The 21,084-nt window shown below is 44.5% G+C and overlaps 1 protein-coding gene across 1 annotated transcript in view; it reads right to left on the reverse strand.

Moving 5' to 3' along the window:
- LOC139411478 (cingulin-like protein 1) overlaps positions 1–20,086 on the reverse strand; it is a 31,851-nt gene extending 11,765 nt beyond the window's left edge. Inside the window, exons 1-8 of the mRNA XM_071157903.1 lie at positions 19,874–20,086; positions 15,027–16,746; positions 14,800–14,894; positions 12,719–12,815; positions 11,384–11,485; positions 10,940–11,088; positions 9,996–10,134; positions 9,480–9,692 (exon numbers count right to left, since the gene is read on the reverse strand). Of these exons, the coding sequence (XP_071014004.1) occupies positions 9,480–9,692; positions 9,996–10,134; positions 10,940–11,088; positions 11,384–11,485; positions 12,719–12,815; positions 14,800–14,894; positions 15,027–16,697 (2,466 nt within the window). The 5' untranslated portion in view covers positions 16,698–16,746; positions 19,874–20,086. The remainder of the gene's footprint in view (positions 1–9,479; positions 9,693–9,995; positions 10,135–10,939; positions 11,089–11,383; positions 11,486–12,718; positions 12,816–14,799; positions 14,895–15,026; positions 16,747–19,873) is intronic.
- Between the last annotated feature and the right edge of the window lie 998 nt (positions 20,087–21,084).

The raw sequence follows: 21,084 nt of genomic DNA on the forward strand, positions 1-21,084 counted from the left end.
TATGGCCAATATACCACGGCTAAGGGCTGTTCTTATGCACGATGCAATGCGGAGTGCCTGGATATAGCCCTTAGCCATGGTATATTGGCCATATATCACAAACGCCTGACGTGCCTTATTGCTATTATAAATTCGTTACCAACGTAATTAGAACAGTAAAAATACAAGTTGTCATACCCGTGGTATACAGCCAATCAGCATTCAGAGCTCGAACCACCCAGTTTATAATATAGGCTATCAGTTTTCTCCCCATTCTTGTTATACAGTATGCAGGCAGGGAGGGACTTAGCATGTTCATTATGAGGAGAAATGTCTGCTCCCAGGGGGATTAGAGGCAAACGGTGCAGATTAACACACTGTGGTTCAATTCCCCTTTGCCTCGCCTGGACAAGCAGGCAGGCACCTCTCACTGGACAGGTCCAAGAGAAGCCTGTGTACACACACACTGCACACACCTGGCGCACGTACCAGTCACATACTCCACTCCCACTTGACGCACGCACACTGACGCATCTGTTTCACACACACACACACACACACACACACACACACACACACACACACACACACACACACACACACACACACACACACACACACACTGTGCTCCAGGTGAGCACCAACACTGACTCTCTCAGTGGAGAGTGAAAACCATTCACTAATGAAACAGCATGATAAATAGCAGACAGCTAATGACATGAGACTACTTCAATTACAAGACCTGTGATCATTAGTCATAGGTTTAGATACATATATCTTACTAAATGGGTGTCTTAAAAGGAATCTGACTTAGTGCTTGGGAATGTGTTTGAATCCCCTCATATGTCATTAGAACCACTGTACTATGGTCCCTTAGTGACTCATTATCTGTCCACAGAGCTGAAAGCGTCCAAAGTCCGACCACCTCGCCCCCTCACTCATCCCCTCACCACTGGGTGAAGTGGAGGACCCTCATTGGTCACTGAGGCTTGGTGTTCCAGTGTTTGAGCGGAGGGTGGTAGGCGAGGGGTTAAGGTCACCCAGTGGAGGGGAGAGCAGAGAAGACAGATCATTAACCATACCACCTCCAGGACCCACTGAGGCCTGTTGGGCCTGTTCCCCTCCCGACACCCTTATCCCTGCCTGGGTCAGCTGGGGCACAGGAGGAGCCTGCAAGTACACAGACTCACTGATATGCAGCTGTCATGATGTTGGCCTGGAGGGTAGGTTTATGACAGTCATAAATACCTCTTGCCCCCTTTTTCCTCTCTCTACCTTACTGAGGTTACATTTGCAAAACCCTTGGTTAACATAGAGATTCTGGGAACATCAGTAGGTGGTGGGAAATGAACTATATTCTGGTAATCCGAACAATTGAACATATGCGGTGGTACTTAATGAATATGATGTCAGTTCGGTCTACCACACAACAACGTTACTACAACGTATCCAATTGACCAACAGAGACATTCTTCAAAGGACTCGGTTGGGCAACATGGCCTTCTATCTACCACCAAACTATCGAAGCGCAGCTCAAAGTAAATATTTATTGCATTTTCCTTTTCCAAATGGGCGGTAATTTAGAATGCATAAGATACTGTATTTACGATAGCACAGCTTCTTCCCTTTGTTCCTCAGTCTTCCCACTCTTTCACTCAACCCAGCCCCTTTTCCTTTGTGTAACAAGCTGTCATATCTGTTCCGCCGCTAGGGACGTTTTCCTTTATGACGTAATTTGTAATCAAGTTATGATTTAATTATGTGTATGTGTAATTCTGTGTGATTAGTTAGGTATTTAGTAAATAAATGATTAAACCCAATTTTGTATTTACGAGTTTATTCGGAAGATAACAGCTCAAAAAATATTATTTTGTGGTGCCCGACTCTCTAGTTAATTACATTTACATGATTAGCTCAATCAGGTGATATTAATTGCGGAGAAATTATTTTATATAATAGCATGTCATATCACTTAATCCGGCATAGCCAAAGACACGACACAGGTGTCACTGGAATTACCTATAAACCAGACGAGGATATTCCCACACAAAAAAATATCCTTAAAATGTGTCAACAAAGGCAGTCTTATCTCTTTCAAAACATTAGGCATCTTTCACCGGTCTAGGACTTTACAGAATCCAAGGACAGCAGGGGGTAGAAGCTTGTGAAAAACATCACTGTTTTACAGGTCACTTAGCCTACTTAGCTGGAATATGTGAAGATTGTAGTATCATCTCTGTATTCAAAATGTAATCAACTGGGGCTGTGGGTAGAGGGCAGGTTGAGGGGGAGGTGAACATACAGAAAATGTAGAGTTGAGTTCTCAGTTTTTTCTCATACAAACATCCCCTCACCCCCTCTTTCACTGTCCCATTTCCCACCCTGGGTTCTTTGAGAGTCCAGTCTGGGCACTACCACTCAGAGGGTGAGGGGGAGAAAGACCCATGGGTGGTGGAAATTCACAGGGTGCCCTGGTGATCATTGTTCCTTGTGTTTGCCATTTTGTACTCACTCAGACTGTTACAAAGCCTCAAAATTAACAATTTGGGAGTTTGATTTCAAGGGCTGTCTTGTGCACTCTTAAACCGTTTGTCTATAGTCAGGCATTAACTACCATTGTGCGGCCAGTAAAAAGAGTGGCACTAACAATGCAGTGAAGTATGCATCGCCCAGTGTGTGAGCTCAGATTCAAATCAATCAGCTTTTTCAGGGTGCTCTCGGGTCACTGGGAACACACACAAACCCCTGCTGAATCTGCTTTGGAGCCCAGGGAACAAACAATGGAGTTTGCTGATATTCCTGCACCAATTACGGTCCATAAGAAACCTGCCAGGGTAATCCCACACCCAGCAGGGCCCCCTTCTAATCACATTTATAGGCACATAAATATAACTTTTTTAAATGACAAGGCAGTTAATCCACTCTAAATCCACAATTCATCAAAAAAGTATAATCTGACTAACTGAATCAAAATGTTTATTTTTAAACAAATCCTGAAAATAAAGATAGTGGTGTACTCATGCCCTTGTCAGTGAGTAGCATACCCTCTGATTGGTTGTCACGGACAAACTGGTGTCATCTATACTACAGCGATTAATGTAAAAGTCCTGGCACACCCCTAAACACATTTTATGTGTTTACTATCGCATGCATTTACAACATTGAACACAACCTTTTATATGAGTGCACTGTTGTGGGCATGAAGCATTCACACGGTTTTAGAAATAATACCTATTTCAGACAGTAACACTCACAGTGTAAGATTGCAAAAAAAATCAAAAATAAGTAACTATAGTAGAGCACAGTGTTCTGCTCCCTCTGCTCTACCATGGCCTTGGGAAAGGTACAAAGCAACACTTCTTTGATTGAGCTGACACATTGTCAAGTTGCTATAATGTCCCAGCAGCATCCCTGACAAAAAGGCTTTAGTTAGGAGCTGAGGGGCAGAGTGTTCCCCCTAACTAACCCAGGACATAGGCCAGGATGCAGAGAAACACAGGATATCCCTCTACCCCAGCTACAACAACACACTGATGGTGACATCGTTCAAACAGACACATACTGGCCACAATCACAAGTGAATAAAATCAACATCACATAATTCATAATTGTTTACTTCAGACTACCTTAGTTAGAGGGTACTGTGAGCCAAGGTTGATGCAGCCTCATAGCATTATGGTCCTGTTTTCAAATGACTTCCATTCATGTGCTCTCCCCAATGGAACGTAAACATGGGATAAGAGGGGAAGTCAAGATAGGCAATCGTGACTAAATAGAAGCATAAAGATGACCAAGGTCCTTCCAGGAACGGATCATATCCTGTGTGATATCAGGTTAACGATATTCAACACCATGTATTCTGTCTTCAAGGAAAATAAATAGCACCACAGATCACTCAAGCTCTTCTCTGGCAATGAATAAGCCTTAGTTTGTTTCACCAGCAAGAAGGTATGCATTACAATAGCGTCGCTCTCCAACAAAAGGCACATAGACTACGGTCTGCCTAGTAAAGACAGGTTTGTGATGGCTTGGGAGAAAAGCTTGCAGTGGAAATGAAAACTTGCTGCTTGAGGAGCACTGGCATCTCTCCAGTCACAATAAGATGCCAGCCATCAAATCTTGTCTTGTCCTTCGGGACATGAAAACAGAAACCTTTTTAAATGGCCAAATGATAGGATTTCAGGGATGTTTGGGTTTAATAGAGAATGAAATAGGCCAGTGCAGTGAGAAGGCAGTCACAGTAGAGCTTTGTGGGAAACTGGCCCTTTTGTGTCCAAAAAAATGGAACCAGAGAATTAACATTTACCGTCACAAACCTCCAAGCCTCCCCAGAATGTGGCATTATTATTGTGTAGCACATCGCCAGAAGGCCAGTTGCTTCAAAAGAAGGCCACTGGGAAGTGGGATGACACAATGTCAAAGTCCACACACACAGTACTCTATTATGATCTTTTTTTTTACCCCCTTTTTTCTCCCCAATTTCATGGTATCCAATTGGTAGTTACAGTCTTGTCTCATCGCTGCAACTCCCGTACGGACTCGGGAGAGACAAAGGTCGAGAGCCATGCTTCCTCCGAAACACAACCCAACCTAGCCGCACTGCTTCTTGACACAACGCACATCCAACCCGGAAGCCAGCCGCACCACTGTGTCGGAGGGAACACCGTACACCTGGCGACCTGGTCAGCATGCACTGCGCCCGGCCCGCCACAGGAGTCGCTAGTGCACGATGAGACAAGGATAACCCTGCCAGCCAAACCCTCCCTAACTCGGACAACGCTGGGCCAATTGTGCTTCGCCCCATGGACCTCCCGGGCGCGGCCGGCTGCGACAGAGCCATGGCTCAAACCCAGAGTCTCTGGTGGCACAGCTAGCACTGCGATGCAGTGCCTTAGACCACTGCGCCACCCGGGAGGCCTCTATTATGATCTTAAATGGTTGATGTGAGGCCATCCAGAGTGATTTATAATATCAAAATACCCTTCAGAAAGTCATTATGGTAGGACAAAACACTCACATTGAGCATAGTACTTCTTTTCACTCTTGGACGAAAGCCAGACCTTGGGGAATCATGATGCCTGGTCGGACTGGGGAAAAATCACAGTCAAATGACTGGGCTTTGAATGTCAGACCTGAGGTCAGATCCTGATGGAGGGAGAGTGACCAGTGCCACTTGCAACCTGAGCAGACTACGCCACTGGACAGTAAGTCCATGTTAAATACTTTGACTGTACTTGCCAGTACTCCCTACTCTGTTGGATGTTTAAAAGCAATGTACCAACACAAAACGGCCTATTGAGTGGAGAAACCACATATTTCTCGGTGTGAGTGAGTTAAATCCTTAGCTTTCTGCCCTTGGTCTTAAAGCTGCGGTACATCACAGTCTTGAGCACACTGACCCTCTCCTCCACACTCCTGGGGGTATTTGTTGGAATCCCAAAAGCCTTGCATGCATTTTGGCACAGTAGACTCCCTCCCCACCAGCTCAGCTCTGCCAGGCAGTGACGCAGCAGAGGAACAATAGGCCCGTGAATTCAGGCCACAGCCTCCTTTCACACAGGCACGACCCTCACATGGCAGGGGAACAACTTCTCTCACTACACACACACAAACAACCAGCTCTGTGCAAGGAGATGCAACCAAAATGGGTGTGCATCCAATGAGCCAGTGAAAAACTATTTCTGGGCAGAACATTACAGGCAGCAGCATATCACAGTTCATCTAAACAATTCTGAGAAGCCGTCCTAACTCCCAAGTCTTTTTGAAGACAAATTCTTCAAACAGGGAAGAACATGATAGCAAACAGATGGACACAAAAAGCGCTGAACTTTGGCTATGATACCCATTCCTCTCTTTTGCTGGTAGATTTCCAGAGAGATCCCTTCCCTCTATCAATCCCTATATTTCTCCCTCCCTCCCTCCCTCCCTTCCCAGTAAATCCTCACCTGCTGTGCCGGGAAGGGAACACAGCAGAGCGCTATCATCAACTGAGGAAACACACTGCCTCCTGTGGGACTCTTTACCTTCAAACAGCCCTGAGGAGGTGCTCACCAGGCCACATGGCTTCAATGATTACACACAAAAATAAGTGAGTCACAGAGAAAATAAAGACAGGCAGGGATCACTCAAGTGGAGGGCTAGAAGCTGGGGGATGGGGCTGCCAGTGTGTCAGGGGATGTATGGGATAGGGCTATAAGGGCTGAGGCTTTTGACTGGGGCTAATTCATTTAGGAATGAAAATACAACAGGGACTGTATGGGTAGGTTGGAGGGGATCAAGGCTGAGGGATGAGAGTGGGCTGGAGCTGGGAATGGGGTTGAGCCTAGAAATGGAACTAGGGGCTAGGGCTGGTACTAAAGGGTGGGGTTGGGACTACTACAGGTTGGGGCTGTCTGGGGTCTGGGGTTGTGGCCCTCTGAGAGTGTTGAGAATCAGGAATGTCCCTGAGAGGGGGTATAACAGCAGCCCCCTGAAGAGGCATGGTCACGTCGCACCCCTCCCGACCCCACCCACTGGTCAGAGCTGGAGCATTGTAACAGAATATGCAGGAGGGTGCTGGGTGCACACTCTCTAACCAGCCAGGAACATTCTCTGACACACCCTTCTCTCTGCTCACTGCACCTTATCAGTTCACATTTTTCACATTCCCTCAAGTCTCACTGTTGTGAAAAACCTGATTTACACAGAACTGATCTGCAATAAGTAACGTATAGTAAGTAGACTACAGTCTGATTATAGATTCTCTATGAATATTGTTGTTTGACCTCTATAGTTTCTACCTCTATAGATTAACATCTAAAAAATGGCCCATGCTACAACTAAATGAAAATACAATTGAACCTAAAATGCAATGACACAAAACAAACACACATATTTTCAGGGAGATGTCCACTCCATAACTCCTCTGACCCACTTTATTCAGCATATCCCAACCATATCCCAAACCCCTGCTGCTATTATTGTGTGAAACAAACTCATCATTCATCTACTGAGGTCCACAATTATCCCTGCCCTTTCAATGGATGAACAGAGAGAGAGGAGGAACAGTGAGGAACACTGCACAACTCATGAACTACAGCTCATTAGATTAGTGACGGCTTGCCACTGCAATTAACGGGCAACGGGAACAATTTAGAGCTCCAGGTTCCAGTATTATTCTCTGCATGGGGCAGCCCTATCAATGCACATTTCATGGCCGAAGGAGAAAGGAGCAGCGTTTCGATGGGAGACAGGACAGATGAATGGTTGACCGCGCACACTTTATACTAAGCAATTCAGCAGGCTGTGAGGTCGCTCACTCACACATGCAGAAATTATCATTACTTTCAATTCTGCCATAGCCTGGTGGATAAAAGTACAGTAGGCTGTAACCACTATAAATAGTTTTTGTGTGTGACAACCTAACAATGGATTGGTATTTTAAGGGAAAGGCCCAAATTACTGAAGATAAACTGTCTGAATACTGAGTAACAAAAAGGTCAGAATCTTGAATCTCACAATCTTGTCACTTGTATATTAAGCATTGGTGGTGAATTCTTGATGACAAAATCTTCCCCAGAAATGGAAGTAATTATTTTCAAGCAAGAAAATTATCTCAGAAGGGGCTGGCTGCTGTGTAGACCCCCACCACAGCAGGAGGAAGCTCGGGACAAGGAGAGGACTTCCAGGCCCTGACACAAACAGGAAGCATGTGAGCCAGGCAACACCTAGTCAACACAATGCTCCTCTAGCCTTGTCAGTGTGGTCCTCTTGTCTCTCTCCTCCATTAGCCCTATGTATGCTCTTACCTCACTGTCCTCTCTACCACTTCCCTACCCTGTCTTCTCTTTACTAGTCCATTTGCCTTTCCCAAGTCTTTTAAAGGCTTTGTTTGGTCCTATTTTTCTTCCTGTTGAGCCACCCAGTAAAACGTGTTTACAGCAAAACAACACCTCAACATCATTAAATACTTCCTAAAGCTTTTTAATGACACTATATGTCATCTAGGGTAAACAGAGTCCAATAAGTTTCCATGAAAAGTGATGACAAGCTGGTTTAATTGTCAGATAGCTGAGTCTTTTTATCTTGGTTGGTTCAGCTGAACTACAGAGAAGGGAGTGTTTTTGCCCAGCACTGTTTAACAGTTTTTAGACTTGTTTTTCAGCCTTCAGCTGTGGTTGTTATTAAAGTCTGTGCAGTGAAATGCAGTTAGGCAAGTGCAAGAAGAGAGAGGAGTAGAGCAGTTCATGTATAGAACTATGACATTCTCTAACACTGGCACCATGCAGTCAATGATTCACTAACTCCTAGAGGACTCTCCAGAAATTCATTCAAGTATGCATACTGTATGTAACATTTTAATCTCAATAAACACAAAAGCCTGATTTCCTTATAATAACACATAATGAGGGTTTCATTTCCTCAGTAAATAAACAATGGAACACTAAAGTTATACAAATTCAATGGCCTTTGGATAGCAATCATTATTTACTTGTTCCAAACAAATGAAATACCTTAACAACTGGTAGACAATGATTGGCGTAATCTTATTTCTCCAATTCCAATACACAGTAGTCATAACAAAAACAACTTAAAGAGTTTTTGTTCGAGGTAAAACGGTCGTATTGTGTTAGTTACTAAAATTGAGCTTAATTTTGAGGCACAACTTTGAAGCTGGTTGAAAGTTCCTGGTAATTTCATTTCAAAGCTAACGAATATCTACTGATGCCGAACATATGGCAACAAATACAATCCCAAACAAAACTTCTAAACAAACACTTTACTACCCAAAATGCACGTGATGCCATACTCTAAGGTTTGCCCAAATCTCCCATTAACATCAATACACCCAGCAAACAGATGACGTCCTGAGGACATTTGGCGACGTGCCCATTAAATCCCGAAAGGGTTTCGACACAACGTTATCCCACTGACGGTCTAAGAATGTTACACCTGCTACAGGTGAAATCAGTTACTGATATAGACATGGTGGCGTAGCAGGAAGATTGGAATTCCATGAACTAAGATGTTGTGAGTTCAAATCCCAGGTGAGGACATGTTAAGCAATAATTACTGTATGAATAAACATACACAAGGTAATCATGCATGTCAAATATGTAACACTGTATGTTAAAAGCTCTGTTTGTGGTGTGGGTGTCCCAAGCATTGCCAAAAGATAAAGACACGCACCCACCTAAAAAAGTATTTTAAAAAAAAGACAAAGCGTTGTTACTGGATCAGTGGTCAACCAATCAGGGCCTTGATGGGCTTGGCAACAGTAACAAGGGGTGATGTGTAATTTAAGTAGGGTGCGTGTGCCCTGGGTAAAATGTTGTTTTTTTTGGGGTGAGGGAGAATGTTTCTTTGCGACCAAGGCACCATGACACCACATCCCAAGAACGACCTAAAACCTCCTCAGGGACGTCACCGAGACCAACTGGGAACTAGACAAAACCTCCAGGGGACCATGATACAACGTTCTGACAACCTTAGGCCATGGGTGGCTGGGGAACATCCGTTACCTGTTTGGCCTTCTCCACAGACGTCTGCAGCTTGCGGATCTCCTTCTCATACTGCTCCCTCAGTTTATCCACCTCCTGGTCGTGTGTGGCCACCTCTGCCTTCAGTGCTCCCTTCAGGGCAGTCAGCTCCCTCTCCCTCCTCCTCAGCACCTCCTCCTGCTCCTCCTTGGCCAGCAGCACCTCCTGTAAGTCCAGCTTCATTTGCATCAGGTCCTACACAGCAGGAGAGGAGGAAGTGGTGACAGTGTCTCGCTAAAATATCACCCTGAGATGAACTGCTACCTCAACAGGTGACGTGCACAGAAATCTCCAGCACTGCCATTATTGCCTGAGAAATTCTGCTTCAGCAAATGTGCCAGGAAGAATAACATGTTTACACATTACCAACACTGACAGTACAATGGTATTGACATGGTGGTTATTATGGGACCGCAAAGCCTTTCCATGCAAGCCACTAAGCTCCTATATGGCAACGCTCTCTCCTCTGAGAGCTGTGGGACCTGGCCTGTGTATTACCTCCATCATGGCATCCTTCTCTCTGTCGGCCACCACCGTCTTGGCGCCATCCAGCTCATCGTGCATCTCTGACAGCTGGTCCTGCAGGTCCCTGATCTCCGTCTGGTACTGCTCCCTCTCCATCTTCACCTGGAACAGCCTGCCAGACACAGAGCAGCATACAGTCACAACACACACACCATCACCTGAATACCTGCACCTTGCTTCACACAATGGAACGATACCACCTGCGCTCTGTCAGAAACGTCTGTTCTCCAGGCTAACAGGGGCTATGATGAGCACCCGGGTACTGATCTACCAATCACATCACAGTCACACCACCTGCCCACTCCAACTGTAAGGGGTGCGTAACTGGTGGCAGAGAAGTCAGACGCAGGAGAGCAGAACTGGGTAATAACCGGAGCAGTTTAAAATACAAAACCACCGGCATCCAGAAATACAACGTATGGGTACAAAACCCGTCGCGCACCAGACAACAATGTGCACAAGCACTTACAACAAACAATTCCACACAAAGACATGGGGGGGAACAGAGGGTTAAATAGTCCAACATCAACAGACATTTAAGCCATGATGATATACACTCCTCACTTTGTGGGGCTTTGGTGGGACTCTGCAGTGTACATTAACACAAAATGTCAGAGGGGAAGGAGAACTATAGGAGGCCATTATGTTCAGACAAAGACAGAAACTCTAATGGCCGAAAAGAGACTGCAAACCCAACAAACACATTAGAACATATAATCCCCTTGTGACAACAGAAAACAAACTACAACTTTCTCCTCCACAAAAGCAATAAAAGGTATAGATAAAACAACTTTCTCCCAATAAGAGTTGTAAATCTGAGGATTATCCCCATTGTGCTGGTTTCTTAACCCGGGCCTTGTCGACCTGTCACTCCTTGCCTCACAGTGTATGCTCTGGTCTGGTGGTCAGTCACTTACTCCTCCAGTGTGGTGCGGAGCTCAGCCTCTGTTTTGGCCAGTTTGTCCCTCAGTCGGGAGCATTCCTCCTGGCTCCTCTCCAGCTCCGTCTGCAGGACCTTCACCCCCGCTCCGGCCTTTTCATGGGCCTCAGTCAGACCCATCTGCTTCTTTAACACGCAAGGACACACACACACTTTAATCAAACACCATTCCTCTCACCACACCAAATAAATATGAAATGCATGGCGTTCATAGTATAGTATCTGAATTACAGTTTTGACAACGAACTATCTAACCAATAAACTCAGTGGCTGTGATGTCTACTGGTCTGCTTAAGCTAGCTATTAGCACCAATATGATTATTGTGTCTTAAGAGGCAGGAGCTAGGGATTCTCATGTCCTGCACAGACATCCAAGATAGCAGCTAGAGTCAACATGTATGACATGGCATCATAGTATTACCTTGGTTTGCTCCTCCAGCTGCTTTTTCAGTTCAACAACATCCTTCTCCAGTGCCACCCTCTGTTCCTGTAGGGCTTTGGCTTGGGTAGCTATGTCAGGAGACTGGGAGGGGCAACAGAGACAGGAGTTAAATTTGACTCCATTTCCCTTTTCAAAATAACACAATATATTTGCATGATAGCATTTTCGTACAATACAAAAACATGTCGGTTGCTTTGGTTCATGGCAGATCTCAATGAACAAAAGGAAGGGTGGCGACTAGTTTGGCCAGCAAACTACCTGCCCTCCAGGACACCTACACCACCCGATGTCACAGGAAGGCCATAAAGATCATCAAGGACATCAACCACCCGAGCCACTGCCTGTTCACCCCGCTATCATCCAGAAGGCGAGGTCAGTACAGGTGCATCAAAGCTGGGACCGAGAGACTGAAAAACAGCTTCTATCTCAAGGCCATCAGACTGTTAAACAGCCACCACTAACACTGAGTGGCTGCTGCCAACACACTGACACTGACTCAACTCCAGCCACTTTAATAATGGGAATTGATGGGAAATGATGTAAATATATCACTAGCCACTTTAAACAATGCTACCTTATATAATGTTACTTACCCTACATTATTCATCTCATATGCATACGTATATACTGTACTCTATATCATCGACTGTATCCTTATGTAATACATGTATCACTAGCCACTTTAAACTATGCCACTTTGTTTACATACTCATCTCATGTGTACATACTGTACTCGATACCATCTACTGTATCTTGCCTATGCTGCTCTGTACCATCACTCATTCATATATCCTTATGTACATATTCTTTATCCCCTTACACTGTGTACAAGACAGTAGTTTTGGAATTGTTAGTTAGATTACTTGTTATTACTGCATTGTCGGAACTAGAAGCACAAGCATTTCGCTACACTCGCATTAACATCTGCTAACCATGTGTATGTGACAAATAAAATTTGATTTGATTTGATTTGATTTAGTTTCTCTCCATACTGCACTGGTTTACACATGGCAGTTAATGGAGGCTGGTGGCTGGAATGGAATGTATGGAACGGAGTTAAGCATGTGTGTGATACCGTTCCATTTTTTCCATTCCAGCCATTACAATGAGCCCGTCCTCCTATAGCTCCTCCCATCAGCCTCCACTGTTGGAGGTTGTAACCACAGTGGCTGTTGTAAATGCTAGGTCAACACAGCCTTGTGGCTTGTATGCTGCTCACTAAGCGAAAGCTTCTGGCCTAAGGCTAAGATAAGAGGCTCACAGATTTAGCTGTTTGTTGAGTTTAATTACAACAACTCCACAACAATGCCTCACTTTGTTGTCGCTCCCCGCCGCCCGTGACTTTAATGTCTGGATCTTCTCAAACACCAGGTTGACCTTCCTCTTGGTGGTGTCCTCGTTATCAGTGCTCCTGCGGACACACACGTGCGCACACACACACAGTCAGAACACAGGTGCACTCCCACACTCGACTGATCTGAGGGTAAAGAGGGGTCTCTGTGTGTGGTAGGTGGATCAGATCAGGGTCTAATCCCAGACTGTTCTGGTTCCTGCTCTGCCGGGGGCCAACTGCTTTGATGTGTCACCTCGCGACCTGCTCAACCTCATTACAGCTATCCATTAGGAGGCACATTCAGGAGAATGTGTCTCCCTCCATCCCTGGCCCTGCTATACAACTGGGCTGTATGCAGGGTGCACCCTCTCTCTTCCTATATTGGGACAGAAAATGAACAGAACATCGGGTTGCCACAACCCGGGGAAGGTTCTATGGTTCCATTCAATTCCACTACCTGACAGGGGAGTTCTAGCCCCCCTCCTTCATTAAAGTTTAATAACTTCAGCGAGTGAATGTTTGTCCTTTCTTTGATGACTCAGCACACCACTTCCATCTGTGTTCCTTTCCATTGACTTCTGACCCCTGACCTGTGACCTGACACACCCAAAGCAGTTTCCTGAACTGGAGCACACATGGAATGTAGACACTTAGGAACTAAGGCACTTTAGAAGTTTACGATTTAAATTGCAAATCTTCTAAAACTATGGACACAAATGTACAGTCCAACCATGACACAATGCTATGTGAGAGACACAGAACTTGACCTGGGATTGGATAGGAACTCCAAGATCCAGCTTTACTGGTGCTGTGATTGACATGTTATCCTATTGGATATATGCACTGGACTTTCAGACTTGGCTTCTTGACGAACATACTTGGTTTAAGCTTTGTAACCCCTCCCAAAGCCTTTTAACCTAGTCTAGCTATAAAACTTTCAGAGAGTGAAACCAGCTACGCTATAGTAAGCTTCAGCTGGTGTAGCTTGGTACTGAACAACAACAAAACTGTCTAGCGCCTCATCTTACTATTTAACAATATAAACCATCATGTATCATGATTACCCTTACCAGTTCATCTATCTTAAACCAGGAAGTACACCATAGAGATACTAATCTGAGATGCTTCCCACCGATAACTCCTCCATTTCCCCTTACTGTAAGTGATGGGATTTATAGCATGGGGTGAACGGTGAACATCAAGAATCAGGTGATGAGCAGAGCAGGGTTGATACCTTACATTCCTCAGTAGAGAGGGAGAGAGAGAGACAGGGAGAAAGAGAAATGGGAAGAGGAACGAACACCACCAAGCAGCTGCATCGACCACAGCTTAGATATGGAGGTGGAGACTGAATGGGAGTATAAATTCCTTCCCTTTTATCACAAACAGTCAGACTCAGATAAAAAAACATTTAAGTGCTCCCATGGGGCATTTTCCTTTTCAAATGATGCTTTCCTTAAAGATGCACTATGCAGAAATTTCCTGTTTGCAAAATGTTTAATAGTTTGCTTAATTTCAGTTTATGTGGCAAAAGAAGCAAGTATACTGTATGGAATCATTGTACCATCTAAACCACTGTGATTTTTTTTTACATGACCAAAAATATTGTAATTTCAGCTGTTTGAAGCTGGTGTACAAAACCAAAAGTAAAAAAGGCAAAAACAAAACTTAAGAATGGGAAGCATAGAAAAAGCGCACATAGAACAGATCTACCGTTTCATAGACTTTCTTTCAATGACAATGACAGCGTTATAACACATATTTCTATGTGAATTTCTATGTGAATTTGGTGGGGTAGCCCAAAAAGTTACATATCGCAGCTTTAAGAGTGTAACTTGGCACATGTTATGTTTAGACTGTGCAGTTTACTGCCCGCTGCATAGTGAAAGTGATACTCATGGCGTCATAATGTTGCCTACTAGTCTATTAATGTATTAGCAATTCATACAAAACATTATTCCATTAATACCCTTTGAATATAATAGACATTTCTGTAAAACTGGAAAATGTTGTGCGATAAAAAGTGAACCAGGAACATTACATCAGTGAGGTAAAAACTCACCCATCCTTGAGGTAATTAAACAAAATCTGTTTTGCCGTCTCTTCATGTGTTTGTTGTGAAAGCTCCTGCTGACCTTTCAAAAGATCAGGTGTCACCTGGATGCAAGAGGAAAGAAACAGAGAGCCATCAGAGTTCTGACAGATACTTTCACATGCAGCTACGTAGTAATAGAGAATGATTAGTTAAACAACTAACCTAACTGTAATCATAAATAATGTATTGTTTACCTGCACATCCATCTCTGCATTAGGCTTCTTGCCAAAGTTAGAGGAAGGGATGGATAGAGAGGTTGTAGCCACACTTGTTAAAATCTTTGTGCTTGGTGAAGATTGACCATCCTCAGCATCTGTACTGTCCAGGGGTAACGTAGAGGAGCGATTTAGCACCGCCTTATACCCCTGGATGGAGCCTGCTGCTTTAGAGGTCATGCTCTGAGGGGAGCCTGGAGCACTGCTACCACAGGCCGAAGCTTTGGCACTTGGCTTCCCCTCCACCGCTGTCACCCATGAGTTTTTTCTCCCAGACACCTTCTGCAGATGCAGCTGTGAGGGGCGGAGGACGTGCTCCGTGGACCTCCCCTGGTTCTTGCTAAACGCATCCATGTATTCCGACTCTCCCTGGAGGCTAAAGGGAAGGGCGCTGTCCACACTCCTAGAGCGCTTCCTGTCCTCTGGGTTGATCCTGTTCCTGCGGCCCGCCCTGCCCCGTCGCTGGTGACCACCATCCTTGCCGTCAAACTTGCCGATGAGCTCGTCCACGCCGGGGATGGAGCCTGTGTCGATGTCTCGGCCCGTGCCGGGTTGGAAGGGGATGTAGCGTCGGTTCTGGTGGCGGTTGATGGTATCTGCGTACAGCGCCTCCAGCTGGTCGGTAGAGGAGGTAGAGGAGTGGCGGGAGCGGGACGAGGACTGCAGCACGGGGCCGCTAGAGTCAACTCTGCGCAGGGGGAGGATGTCTGGCTCATGGCGGCTGCGCTCCAGGCTAGAGTTGGCACTGCTAATGGAGCTGGCGGACCGGCAGGAAGCCTTAGTCTGCTCACTGGGAGGGCTGGACACAGAATAGGGCTGGGGTATGGGGACACATTGGGGCAGCTGGGGCTGGGGTGGAGACTGAGACTGGGGTGGAGACTGGGGTTTGGATTGTGGCAGAGACTGGGGTTGGGGTTTGGACAGGTGCTGAGACTTTGGTTTGGACTGGGGCTGGGCCACCTGGGTCTGAGTCTTAGACTGTGGCTGAGCCAGCTGGGCTTGAGGCTTGGATTGAGACTGGACTAGTTTGGTTTGAGGCTTAGAGGGGGCTGGCTGGGGGTGGGGCTGGGGCTTGGGCTGGGGCTGTGTTCTCTCCTGCAGGGCAGGACTCCTCCTATGATCCAGGCTGGATGACCCGGCATGGGCGACTACTGGGGAGGTGGATCTGGGAGAAGAGCCCTGGTAGGTGCTCCCAGTCTCCGCCAGGGACATCGGCCGGGGAGGCAGGCTGTGGTTACCATCCAGGTTCAAGGTGTTGTTCTCTGGGTCATAAGGCTTGAGGATCTCTGGGTGTCTCTGGAAGTTCAGCAGGGTGGACGCTGGCTTCTTCCCCTGCTCTGTGACTCCATTGTGAGAGCCCCCAAACTGCATCTGTTTCTGGGACCTGTACTCAACAAAGGGGCTGTCAGAAACAGCCTCCCTGCTTCCTTTGAAGTCATACTCATGGTAGTTGTCAATAAAGGAGCCCTGTGTGTCATTGTAGCCGTTACTATTAGGATCTGTATAGGAGTTGGACCCACGGTCCTGGTTGTTCAGCACCACGTACGGGTGTCCATCAATCCCCTGGACCCTAATGCTGAGGCCATAGGAGCCAGCTCCATTGTGAGGCCTGGAAGAGCGGGCCGGTTGATTGACTCTGTACGACTCCATCAGGAAATGAGCAAGATAATAAATCCCTCTCCCTGGATCAGGCCCACCTCTGCAAAAAAGGACATAATCTGGTTTAGTCAGAAATGAGATGCCATCAGATTTAATAACGTCAGCAAATGTTTCACTGCTCCATGGCCTGCTAATGAGAGTTAAAGCCTCACAACATTTGATTATGTCATCTGGTCTAATTTTCCTTTTTTCTGTACTTACTGGTCTCTGTGTCTAGAGAGTGGATCCACAGAGAGCACCCTAATTGTTCAGCTCCACCACAGGTTGCCTAGCAGTTAAGAGCTTTGGGCCAGTAACCGAAAGGTTGATGGTTTGAATCCCCGAGCCGGCAAGGTGGCAAAATCTGCCATTCTGCCCTTGAGTTAACCCCCAACAACAACTGCTCCCCGGCACCGATGACGCCGAATAAGGCAGCCCCCTGCACCTCTCTGATTCAGATGGGCTGGGTTTAAATGCGGTTCAATGCATTCAGTTGTGCAACTGACTAGGTACTCCCTTTTCCTGCCAAATGAAGGAGTGAGACACTGCACTGCCCTAAAATAACATAAGAGAGCCCAGTCTTTATCAACACACTGAACTTGAAAAACAGTGAATCAACATTTGCTACACTCTTTTGAAGGGCAAATATGACCAGGTACTGTATACGAAACCATAACAAGCAGGTTACTAACTGGCATCTTAATGCGCTGTAATTGGCTGTTACTAACAGGCATAAATGAATCATTTTAAACATGGTGTGAATGAATATTTACTGCACATAAAGGTGTAAGCAGGTCTAATGGCCTGACAATAAAAAAAATGGTATTACAGCTTAGTGACAGACTCCAACGATATGTCACACTACACCCGGAAATCCCATGACTGTGCGTAGCTGTAGCCTATACAGTAACCTTCTTGAATGTCTTTGCTAATGAATGTGTGTATGTGTGTGTGTGTGTGTGTGTGTGTGTGTGTCTATCTGTGAATCTATTGAACCAACCTCTGCCAATCCTTGTACAATACACTGTGATTTGCAGTCCCTGTAGAGGGCCCTGGTCAGTGTAACAGTCTACCATGGGAGGAGCAGGTTAATAGACCTACAGCAGGGCCATTGTCATCAACCCCACTTAACACCACAGCATTAAGAGAGGTACTATACCACTGAAGACAGGAACTCGTGCTGATAGGTTCAACTGTTTTCTACTATACTTGCCAAAAATATACACAAGTAACTGAATATTTAGACCACCTTGATACTATTGGGTATTCACATTATAACACACAGATAAAGTAGAGATCAAGTTCTTTGAAAATACATATATTTGTGAATTATCTGCCAGATTACAAGTAGTGTGTAGTCTGAAGCTGAGGACAGAGCATAGGGCCATTTGATCCTAAGAAACAGGTCTGTATCAGCTAACAGGAAGGCCAGCAGAGACACACAGCATCACAGACATCAGTGGGCACCATGTGTTTGTATAGACAATGGGCTCTTATCAGAGTCCTGTAGGCTCAGCTGATAAGGTCCTATTTCACCCCCCAAACAAACAAATACATAGATGAATGTCATGAATGGCCTGGTGTTACAATAGCAGGACAAATGGTGATAGGGATGGGAGGGCTATGATAAGGAAACAAAGGTGACAGCAGATAATGCCACTTTGTAATGAAATGCACAGACATGCCCGCAAGGCCTTTGAGGAAATCTCAATAAATCACTCTTTCAAAGTGAAAACGGGTGTTGCCTACTGCTCTACAGAACTGAACCAGCATGTTGATATAGAAGCGATGCAGCAGGCTCTTCCTGATTCTATTAATACTCAGAGGACAGAACATCATACTTTCCAGCCATTGAAGGGAAGGGAGAACAATGAGGCCAAGTTAGCCCTTTATCCAAAAGGAAAGGCACTGCGGAGGACAGAAAGCAGCAGAAGATGACACAATAGCCTCTTTCACACCAAGTATCACATGTATCCAACAACACAAGGGCTGTGAGGTGTGAGTGCAGCTCTTTTCCTCTCATTGTGTTACTCTCTGCAAGGGAGGAAACACTTGCTGAGCCAATTTCTCCCCCTTGTTCCCCTGCAATCCATAACTAGAGCACTACCCTCGCCACTGTCCCCCTACACCTCAGACCAAAGGTCAGTGCTGAGAGTGGGTTAGGATGTCAAGGCCCTGCCTTTGATCTTTCCAGGGAAAGATTGAGAACACAAAAAAGGAGAATAATCTACATGTGCAGTGCACTGGCTGGTTCTCTACATCCTGGGGGTGTGTTGTTATCACAATACACCATTCAGGCCTGTAAAAGACAACTATAGGAGAGCACATTAGGACACTGCCTTGATTCCAGATTAAAAACTGAATAGAAAAGAGTTACATTCACGGCAGATTTGATATTTTGACTGTAGTCATGACAGATTGAGTTTATTCATATTCCAGGGAGAGCTATTAAGCCTTAGAGATATGATGTAATTCATAATTCAAAATCCATAAAACAGATTATTTATGGAAGAATATCAGTTACTAATAGCATGTTATGACATGTAGATCTCATGCATTCATACCAAGTAAATAACAGCAAGTCATGGAAAACCAGGAGAAAAGAGGTGGACATTTTATTCCAAGGAATTTGCTCTTGGGTAAAGTTAGCCATGCATGGTTTTAATAATTGTTCCATACTGAATAGATGAATTAATCTATTCATATTACAGAATGTGGTATATGATATTAAAGAATGTGTAACATGTTTGATTAAAAATAATTGTTGAATGCTAAATAGATTCATTTAGTATACAACAATTCTTCAAATTCTAAATATTGTAAGTAATTTATACAATTTATAAATTGTATACAAACATATTCCTCTTTAATATCTATTGATTTAATAGAAGTACTGTGTAAAAAAAATTGCACTGATATTTTAATTGGAAAAGGGCAAGATAAGCAAAGTTTTCAAAAGTTTATACTGATGCATTAGTTTAGGGTACAACAGGTGGTTTAACTTCTTATTTACATTACAATGAAATAACTCGATTTTGAATGTAGTTTTCTCCATGATGATTATTTCAAACAAGTAAACAATTTATCTGCATGTTTATAGCGGCCACTGCCCAGTCAGTAACCTAAAGTTCCCACGCATTCAATGACTACTGTAACAAAAAGTGTAAGAAGAGAAACGTGTCACTTACCAGCTGCGCTTTACGAACAATAATCGCGTATTAGTTGTTCAAGAATGGACAAACGTTTAAGTGGCATACTCCACGGAATTGTTCAAAATCTATTTGTTGCAGGTGATGTTTTCTGAATCAGTTCAGTTTAGAGACGCCTGAAGCTCTGCAATACCCCGCCCCCTGCTAAGAACTCTGTAAACCCGCCCATCTCAGACCCTACTACCAAACACTAAACCTCAAAACACTGATCTAGGACCAGATTGACAATGTCAACCTGAACACTCCCAACTTTTTGTCAGTCAACCTGTTTGACAGTGTCCCTTTATCAGTGTATCAAAGATACTCTGTTGCGAGCCACAGTTGCAACAGTTAGGCCCTACTAAATCAAAATGAAAATGTACACTGTATGGAGCACGTCATATGGCAGGGCCCATCACGTTCTATATCATCCTCATTAATCATAAATTAAAATGTTGGTGAGCTATTTTACAAAATCCTTCAGGCCCAGTTAATGGGTTTTCCATTAGCCTTACTAGGAATTTGTGGTTATAATAAAGCTACCAAAGAAAATATAACTAAAACGTCCGCAATTAATAGTTTAACTTGTTTTTTTGGTTGTTGTTGTTTGTTTTTATTTTTTTGTACGCAGATAATGTTTGTTTACTGAAGCATATGGATTCACTGCACCGTGTGGATCACTCCCATTTGCTAATCTATTTTTAAGACCAACAGCGTCATCTAGTGGATAATTACTTACCTCTATGCAATTTGCCAAGAGTTTACTCTGGGTAAATGCTGCAGTTATACACTGTTATACAGCACTTTTATACAGGATGATGTCCGATTTACGAGAAACCTCCCAAATGTGTTGAAATTGAAATGCTAAAAAATGTGCAGTGTTGACTTTGATTTTTGTGAACATTACAGTGCTATAAAAGAACACATTACAGAGTTATTACAGTATAATAACAGCTATTTTTTATATTTCTATTAAAATACTTCCCGTTATTTTTTACACCTAGTTCCCAAGCATGATGATAAAAAAAATATTATCATTCTTTAGTTGCTCTGAACCTTTAGAGAGAAAAAAAACAACAATTGCCCTCAGTCCTTGTTGTGGCACAGAGTAGGCATTTCAATGGCTCACACAAGGACTTTAAGAAACGTTAAAATCACAGTTCTTTCGTTTAGAGGACAGCAAAGGGCATCAGCCACATTTTATTTGTGGC

The sequence above is a fragment of the Oncorhynchus clarkii genome, chromosome 6 (genome assembly GCF_045791955.1).
Source record: "Oncorhynchus clarkii lewisi isolate Uvic-CL-2024 chromosome 6, UVic_Ocla_1.0, whole genome shotgun sequence".
NCBI classification, from domain to species: domain Eukaryota; kingdom Metazoa; phylum Chordata; class Actinopteri; order Salmoniformes; family Salmonidae; genus Oncorhynchus; species Oncorhynchus clarkii.